At 39.6% G+C, this 9,121-nt stretch overlaps 1 protein-coding gene across 2 annotated transcripts in view; it reads left to right on the forward strand.

Moving 5' to 3' along the window:
* The window catches only part of B4GALT5 (beta-1,4-galactosyltransferase 5), a 67,604-nt gene that overhangs the window by 10,784 nt on the left and 47,699 nt on the right, over positions 1 to 9,121 (forward strand). The window contains exon 1 of one of the 2 annotated variants that reach the window (XM_016143730.2): positions 7,684 to 8,786. The exons of the other annotated variant lie outside the window; for it this stretch is intronic. Within the exon in view, the coding sequence (XP_015999216.1) occupies positions 8,729 to 8,786 (58 nt within the window). The 5' untranslated portion in view covers positions 7,684 to 8,728. Of the gene's footprint in view, positions 1 to 7,683; positions 8,787 to 9,121 lie in introns of those variants that run through there. 2 annotated transcript variants of the gene reach the window in all.

The following is a 9,121-nucleotide window of genomic DNA, read 5'->3' on the forward strand; positions in this document are numbered from 1 at the left end:
TGTGAGTGATAATGGTAGTGATTAAAGACAGGTGGGTACTTAGAAAATATTTGTATTTAGGGGCCTGTATTAAAAGAAGAAAAAAATTGTAACTTGTCTTTGCATTTGCCTTTTGGCCATTTCCTTAGAGCTAACTTCATTATTTACTCTCTACATGTTACACCCCTACAGGGCTTCTTGGGGGTACAGTGATCAGTGAAGCCAACATCATATCTCTGTTCCTTTTTAAGTCTTCAGCCAGGGAGCATGGCTTTTAGTTTAGTAAAGAATTTTCAATTTTGAATGGTTTTGTACTTCTGGGTGATGTATTCAGTTGAGAGTCAGTTCAACTAGTATTCAATTGGTGTTAACATTTCTTAATTGTCGGGAATAATGGTGAATTATATTTTAATTATAGACATTTAAGACAGCACAGAATTTTGAAGAAATTCTTGAAAAGACATTAATATCTTACCTGATTGGCCTATTGGTTGGTTGTGCCTGTTCTTGGCGAGGTGTTCATATTTGCTGGGACTTTCTGTGGTTTATCTCCCGAACAGGGTCGTGGTGATGGTGATGAGCAGTGACCTGAAGTTTATTAATAACACAGATGCTCGGGGGGGGGGGCACCAATGGAGGAGAAGGGGTATATTTACGTACTGAGGCCTCTTCCCTTCTGCCTCGAAGGGTGTCAGGCTCAGAAGTCTGGCACCGAGTAGGTTCTCAGGAAGCGTCCATCAGATAGGATAAATCTGCCTCCTACCTTTCAGTGGCTCTCATTATCTTAGGCTAAAGTTCAAACTCCTATTTGTAACTTATAATGCCTTTGGTGATCTGGCCTCTGCCTCCCTTTCCAGCCTCATTGTGCCACTCTTCCCTCCCTCCAGCAACAGGGGCCTCCACCTGGTTTCCAGCAGAGACTAGGCTTTCATTAGTCTTTCTGTAGCTCACTTCTAAACTCCTGCCCATCCTCACACCTCTAGTTCAGGGTTAAATGCATGAGCCTCATTTCTCTTGTTCATTGTTACATCTGTAGTATCTAGAACATTGTTTTGGCACATAGCAGGTGCTCAATAAATATTTACTTGTTAAGTTAGTAAAGTTGAGGTAGAAAATCTGAGATCCTAAAAAGTACAGCTAGCCAGTTCCCTGCTCATTTGGGTAAGTTAAAGGTTGACATACTAACTGTTAAGACTTCAAGATTAGGCACTAAAAGGATCAAATAAAAACATGATGAATTTGTAAAAATGTTAATTATAATTGAAGATGTGATTCATAGTATAGTTTCAGATTAATTATACCTAATGCTATCAGATGTTTGATTATGTGGGACCTGGTTTGTAGACAGATAACAAGTAGGAATTTTAAGTTTTACCCATTTAAGATTCAATATGGATTTTAAGCCTTTTAAGTGCTTTGTATCTTATATAGTATGTTTATGATAATGCTTTGAAATTGCAAATCACAAACAAAGGTATTAATGCTTTGTCTTGTACCTAAGTTTGAAATTTAGGTGAAAAAAAAATGATAAATGTAGGAAAACAGTCTGTCCTGATTTAGGATGGAGCAGATACAATAAAATTCTCGTATATTGCTAGGTATATAGTTTCTGATTTTTAATTAGAAAAATATTTGGTTTAATAGTTTTGGTGTTTTCAAATTTTTGATAGAAGCTATACCTTTATGTCTTGACTGTGCTTGCCTATCTTTAATCTGAGAGGTAAGTTTTTGCCTAAGAAATGAGAAATTGTTTTATATTTTACTTTTATCAAGGATAGTTGAGGAAGAAGCTTTCTGAAATTGGAAGCCCATATGGATGGTATGGAACGTAAGTCTGTCATTCTTAAATAGCTAGTCTCTTGCTCCGTGTGATTAGATGGAAGATGAAATAACCTTGCCTTTTTTGCTAAAATGATTTTTCAGTAAAAGCTTGAGCTGACTAATGCCAGGTTGGCATTCATCAGTTGCTTTATCTAGAAAGGACTACTGGAATCCTTCATTGTGCTGTGTGTGTGTGTGTGTGTGTGTGTGTGTGTGTGTGTGTGTGAACGTGGGAGGAAGTGAAATGTTTTGGTTTTAGTGTTGGCTTGATTTTCTGTTTTATTGTTGACTGGATGTACCTGGCTTTTTCATTCTGGTTGTAATTATCCAGAGATCTTAAGATTTGGGTAAATTAAAAGATTTGAATGTCATTTAGCACTAGAGGTAAGAGCTACTTCTTTGTTTGGCTTTATGTTTAAAATAATGTTTTTCCTTAATTATTTTATTCTGGAAATTTTCAAACATATACGAAAGTAGAGTGAATAATATAATTCACTCTATTTACAAAGGTAATATTTTATTTTTTTCAAATATAAAGATGAAAGGACCCCCAAATCACCTCCCTCCCCCCTCCCCAAAATGGAACAAAACATAAATTTGGCTTATTAATAACCCAGAGTTTTTGGCTTATTAATAACCCAGAGTTTTAAAGCTTTTGGATAATTGGATTTCATTTTTGGATGTCTTGTCGATCCAATTATCTAAATATTTCTTCATATGTGAACAGGGAAGACAAACAGTCTATAAACAGGATTACTGTGAGGATTAGAGAGAATGTTTGCCAGATGTTTGCAAGTCTTGGTAGTAGTTAAATATTCGACAGATAAATGTCTCCTTCCCTCGCAATCTCTTAATCACAGCGCTTAGCTGGAATAGAGAAAGGGAAGGACGGAAGCTTCTGCTAGCGCTAGCAGCTCAGGTAAACTGGTACACGGTAGAGCGGGCTTGAAGCAGTAATTACAGCAGAGGTTCCAGAGGATTTAAGTGTTTCTATTACCCTGGCCTTCACTGAACCCTTGAAATTTAGATTTGGGGGAAGCAGGGGTCGTCGGCATGTTTGCGGAGGATGCGCCTTCCCTGGCCGTGGAGTTTCCACCGAGCTTCTGCCGAGCCGGAGGCGCAGGTGCTGTGGCGGAGGATGCCCCAGGTTCACAGGTGCCGTGGGAGCAGCCTACTCCTGCTGGCGCGCGTACCACCTGTGTTCTTGGGTTCCCTTGGCCTTTCTTTTTTTTTTTTCCTGAGAATATATTGCTACTTTCCATAGCCGTTTTACATCAGCTTTGACCAAAGCCAAGTGCAAAGCTTGCAACACAAAGAATGGCAAAAATACGTCTTTTAGGACTTATTTTTGGCATAGATTTTGTGATGTATGTTTATTAACATTCCCAAGTAGCCACAAATTAAACACCGCCACTACTAATTTAATTTTTGTATTTTTAGTTTTATTAATTTAACAGTTCTAATATTAAAACGGTAAAACAGTCTGCATAGATCGAAGCTATAGTTTCGGGTTGTACTTCTGAAAAACTCTTTTCATCGTGGTATTTGAATAAACACAGATAATTTATGTAAACTTTTTTTATCAGAAACATCCCAGAATCATGTGTAATTAGGATCTAACAAATGTTATCACCCTTGCTCTGTCGAACTATATTTTAAACTATTAAATCAGTTTTAAGAATAATAAAAGGAATTCCAATAATTTGTATAATTTTTTCATCACAAGCATTTTCACTTTTTTGTTTCTGTCTCATCTTTATGTTTGAAAATTGGCATGTTAGGAATTGCTATGCCGAGAGAATTGCTTTTAGAAGGGTGGCAGCAATTTAGTAAATGCTATGTTTGTGCCAAAATAACCTTTTACAATCTCTGTGCTATCACGTCTTTTTCTGGTTCTGTGTTTGCTCACTATAACTCGACATAGTGTCTCGATACAAGATTTTTTTTTTTTTTTGGCAAGGGGTTCTTGAAAGGGAAGCTAGACAGAAAACATACTTGCTGTGTTTACCAATATGTAGAAAACTTGATGGGAAAATTCCAGCCTCATTTGGTATAAAGTTGACTTAATCTCATCCCTAAATATTATAAATAAAATTAAATAGACTTTAAATTTCATGAAATGTTCTATGGCTAATTTAATATGGAAACGTAATATTTGATCTATTGCCTCTTTTGATTGGATTTTACAAAGTAGAAATAAAGGCTTTCTTAGATGCCTATTTGTACTTAGCGATTATTTTTCTCCAGTGTGGTATTTTTTTTCTTCTTCTATAGTTTGTCAAGAGTAACTAAACTTTGAATGATTGAGAAGCTATTCAAAGATATATCAGATCAATTGAGCAGAAACCAAAGGTCGGGCTACCCTGGCCACATTTAAAAACATGTACGTTGCTGCCATTATTTCCTTTGTTTTTGGAAATGTCACTGTAAGACACAGCTTGCCCTCTTAATCTGTAGTTAAAAGAATTAAATCTATAATTAATGTTCATTTATGTAGCCTTTTCTGGGCTAACCTGGGCTTTCCTAACCCTTGGAAGACCCCACCTGTGAAAACTCAAGAGTTTGCTTATGAGTAGTTGGAAATGATTGGGTTGAAAGTAGATGTGATATATTTTTTCCATCCTCTTTTTTTCACACTGTATGTACAGAATGGAGACACTGTTGATGTCATGCAATTTATTCTTTTGTGTAAACATAATTTTATTAAATGCAATTAGTTCCTCATAATGTGACTTAAGCATTTCTAAAAATCACCGTGCAAAATTGTGGATTAAAAATGATAGTGCTCGTGGGGAAAGTGGGGTTAGGCACACAACACTCAGAGCTTCATAGGTGACACGTTAACGAAAAAGGACCCTAGTGAAAACAGTAGCACAGTTTTACGCATGTTAAATTGTTAAGAAACCATAAATAGGGCCTGGAAAAGGTGACGTTTGCTCGTGGAAGTGGGCATCAGAAGGACTGTGACTTGTGAGTTGTTGCGAAGTCGTGGACAGAGGGTTATCTGAAGTGGTGCTGGGAGCTGTAACGTCAGATGTGTCTTATACCCACTTGGTGCACTGAGGTCCCTGGTAGATGTTTGAGGTAGAGAGGTGAGAGTCTGTTCAGCCTGCTGTAGTTTTCTGGATGTTCTTCATGGGCAAAATTGTACATGAGCAAATGAGAAATTCCATTTATGCTCCCAGATATATCAATTGTGTTGGAACAAATGTGCATTTTCAAAATAAGCATTGTAGCAGAGATGTCTATAAGACAAAATGTGATGTAATTAGTATAAATATGTGAAACTTTTCAGAATGATTTTTAAAAAGCTTCGAAATCTCAAACCTACAGAAAAGTTGCAAGTATAGTACAGCGTCTTTTTCTTGAACCGTTAGGTGGCATGATGCCCCATCACCCTCAAATACTAGCATGTTTTAAAACAAACCAAGGGTATTCCAACAAAGGGCAATCCAACCATTAAAGTTAAGAAATTAACATTGATGCTTTATGGCCATCTAGTCCTCCATCCCCTGTTAAAGTTTTGCCTGTTGCCCTAATCATGTCCTTTATATCAAATGGATCCAGTTCAGAATCATCCACTGTGTTTAGTCTTCAAGTTTCTTTAGTCTCCTTCAGGAAAATCTGGAAAAGTTCCTCAGTCTCTCCTTGACGTTCATGACCTCGACACTTTTGAGGATGAAAAACCAGCTGTTTTGTAGCCTGTGTCTCTCACTTTGGGTGTGACCGATGTTGCCTCATGGTAGGATTCAGATTATGCAACTTTGGCAGCACGATCAGAGAAGTATTCTGTATTTATCCTCCCAATGCATCCTGGCAGATGACACAGAACTGTGATTTGTCTCATTGCTGATGATGTTCACTTGGATCACTTGATTGAGGAGATATCTGCCCAGTTTTTCCATTATGAAGTAACTCTTTTCCCTTTTGTAATCAGTATTTTGTGGGAAGTACTTTATAGAAATATCTCGTTCTTCATCAGAGTTTTCAATTTATTTCTCTATCGATTTATTGCCCAATTAGTACGGACCCATGCTTTAAAATTTACTTCTTTTTATGAGCTTGAACTTGTGGTTTTAGTGGTACTGTCGTTATTTATGTTCATGCTCAAGTGTCCTGAGTGGGCCAAGGGGAACCCCTGTGCGCTGGCATCCGCCCTTTCGACGTGGGCTCGTCACCCTCGAACACTTCCTTCCTGGCATAACAAGGAGTCCTAGGCGCATTTTGTGCTTTCCTTATCCCAGACCTGGAATCACGTGTTTCTCCAAAGAACTGGTTCTTTTTAGTGAAGAATGGGTATTTAGAAGCCAAGACCTGGGTGCTGAGTATACTCATTACTGTTGGATGTTAGGGTTTCTAGGCCTTCTCAATGTATTGCGCTGTGCAATATATGTATGCATACACATACACACACGGGCATCTATATTTAGTTCTGCGTGTGTGTGTGTGTGTGTGTGTGTGTGTGTGTGTAAAATTAAAGAGTTCACACCAATATCTACAATTTAATTCCAACACCTCAGGGTTCATTCTAGTTTTCTCTCTTTCCATATTTGTAACTCCTTACTCTGACAGTGAGAATCCTAGCTCCCACTTTCCTTAATACGTTTACTTATTTGATCAATCCCTTGTATGTAACCATGCTACTCGGTCCCCTGTCCCTTTTTGGAATCCTTCTCACCCTCAAATTCTCTTTGCTGGGCCGTTCTCCCACCTCACCCCCACTTGAGCTCCCACAGCCTACACCGGGCCCTCTACCTTACCCACTTGGGCTCTGATACCCTGCACCAGCCTGCCCCCTCCTCGCCGTGCGTACCCCACACTCTCACCCTTGTTGGATTCTGGTATCCCACCCTGGCATCCCCCTTGTCCCTGCTGGATGCCCTTCTCGCTCGCCCTGGCTCAGGGAGCCCTCCTCATCCTGCTGTGCCCAGACATCCCTCAGTGGCCCACTGAGTCTCCACTGCCCCTGGTAATGGACACCCGTCTAGCCTGAGCCCACCTAATGGCTTTAGGACTGAATCGTTTTGGGAAGCAAAAGGGAAAGGGCCATATAAAATTTTGGTAAATAAATTCACATTTAGGGGGTGGGGTGATAATTTCCCCCTGATCATGTCACTTAGTTTTACATTCTGAAAATATAGTCACCATGCTTTTCTGAAATTCTTTTTGCACCGTTTTCTTTATCTCTCGATGCGCAGCATATGCTTGATTTCTTCCTATAGGTTGCATATTTTTAGCTAACCAGAGGGTGACAAAGTGAAATATTTAGCTCACAGCATTATGGTGAGTCTTCTTTTTCCCTGTTGAGTCTTTCCTATGACTTAGGTAGGGACCGTGGCGTTTGAGAAAGCCTGTTTCTCAGAAGTGACTATCCTGACCAATAATTTGCATTTCTGTCTGTCCCTTCTTCTGGCTCAGTAGTCCATCTTTCAGCCTCCCGACATGACAGTGACAGCAGGTGCTACTTCCATTGTATTATCCTATTAATTAACGTTCTAGCCTTGAGATGTAGTGTTTTACAGATGAGGAAACCAAGGCTTGGAGAGGAGAGGTTAAATAGTTTGTTCAAGGTCACAGAACTTTTAAGGGGTAGAGGTGTAATTTGAGCCCAAGTCTGCTTTTTTTCCTAGAGCCTATGCTCTTGAATAAGTCTCTGCTGCCTCTGTAGGATTCGGATACATTTGATTAGGTCACGTTGTTCACTCACTTTTTTATTCCTTTTGATTTAGGAAGAAGTGTAACCTCTTGAAAGTTATAGTTAGAAGAAGACAAATAGATGCTATTAGCTGTCTGGAAACATTGACACTTAATTGACTATATTTCTGGAAGAGGCCCAGAGGAATGGTAGGTGTGAAGCCCAGATAAGTCCATTTCTTTTCCGATCTGGGCACAATTTCTCTATATAGGAAGAGGACTTTGAAGTATGAAGATCAAAACTTTTAAAATTTTTCTTTGGAAACTAATGTGAAAATTAAGATCTTAAAAAAAAGTATACTTAAGCCGTCTGATGCTTTTTAAGGAAGAGCAGCTTAGACTTCTGCTGAGCTTACTCATTTTATCAGCCCATCTCAGTTCTGGTATTTTTTGTGAATGGAATGATGTGGCTACTTGCTCTGTTGAAAGTGGGTGTCGATCATGTGGTTTTGAGTAATTTTCTACGTACAGAGATTGTTTTGCGTCTTCATCCCCCGTCACATCAGCTCTCCCTTGTGACTGGTGTTAGGCATTTGTGAGGTCGCCTTCCGGGATTGGGGAACTTCCCCCAGGCTACACATAATGCAAAAAGTTGTTCTTTATGCAAAGCTACAGGCCTGTTCTGGAGTCCGACTAGCGCGGTGAGCAAAGTAAGCTTGTTTCTTGATGATGCGTAACTATGAGAATAGGGAGGATATTTATACTTAAATCCCAGACTCCGAGGTATCAGAGGGGTAGAAGTCCCCCTAACTTGCTCTCTGTCAGTTATCTAGTTTACATAGCTTTGGGAACACTTACGTGGAAGTTACGTGGCACCGTGTTGTGCTCCGTTTAGGACAAAGGGAATTTGCCTGCACCTGGGAGATACAAACCTCAGTGAAATCTGGAGCTACCTCTTCTGAGCTCATGTCCCAGCTCTGCAGTGTGTGACTCTGGGCAAGTTACTGAACCGTTCCGTCCCTACTTCCGTTTCCTCATGGGATGATACTAGTTCCCACGTCATAGGGAAGTGCTTAGCAGTGGGGAGCATATCTTTTTAAAAGATGTTAGCTAGTCCCGTGATTGATATTCTGCCTATTAGGGGACTGTAATCGTAGGTTCGTTTTCAGGACTAATTCACATGTATAGGATATAACAGGATCTGAAGAACTACAACGTGAAAGAGTGGGAGAGGACAGTCGCTATTCGTGGGAGAACTTCCGTATTTTACAGACGGGGAAATGGCATCTTAGAGATGGTAAAGGATTCACTCATTCCCCCGGCGACACCAGGACTGGAACCGATTGTGTCTGGTTAGTAACCAAGGATGTTCGTAAAGTTGGCATCGGGCGGCGATGATGATACAATGACACCAGGATTTTTTTTTTTTTTTTTTGGTTGGGGGTGAGGCAGAGAGAGGCTTGTGTATAAATAGAAAAAGCACACTCAACATACCTATTGTTTTTATAATGCAGACTACAGTGAATAAGTAAAAAAAAAAAACTTGGCAGATGGGTATACACTAAAGATAGTCAGAAAGCATGACTGTAGGGGACCTTGGTTTAAAACAGTCGAATCACTGTCTACTGTCTTTACAAACATGTGGTAAGTGGAATATCGAGTTGTTTTGTTGCTGGGAAAAAAGCGG

Source organism: Rousettus aegyptiacus, unplaced genomic scaffold, assembly GCF_014176215.1.
Source record: "Rousettus aegyptiacus isolate mRouAeg1 unplaced genomic scaffold, mRouAeg1.p scaffold_m13_p_12, whole genome shotgun sequence".
Lineage (NCBI taxonomy): Eukaryota > Metazoa > Chordata > Mammalia > Chiroptera > Pteropodidae > Rousettus > Rousettus aegyptiacus.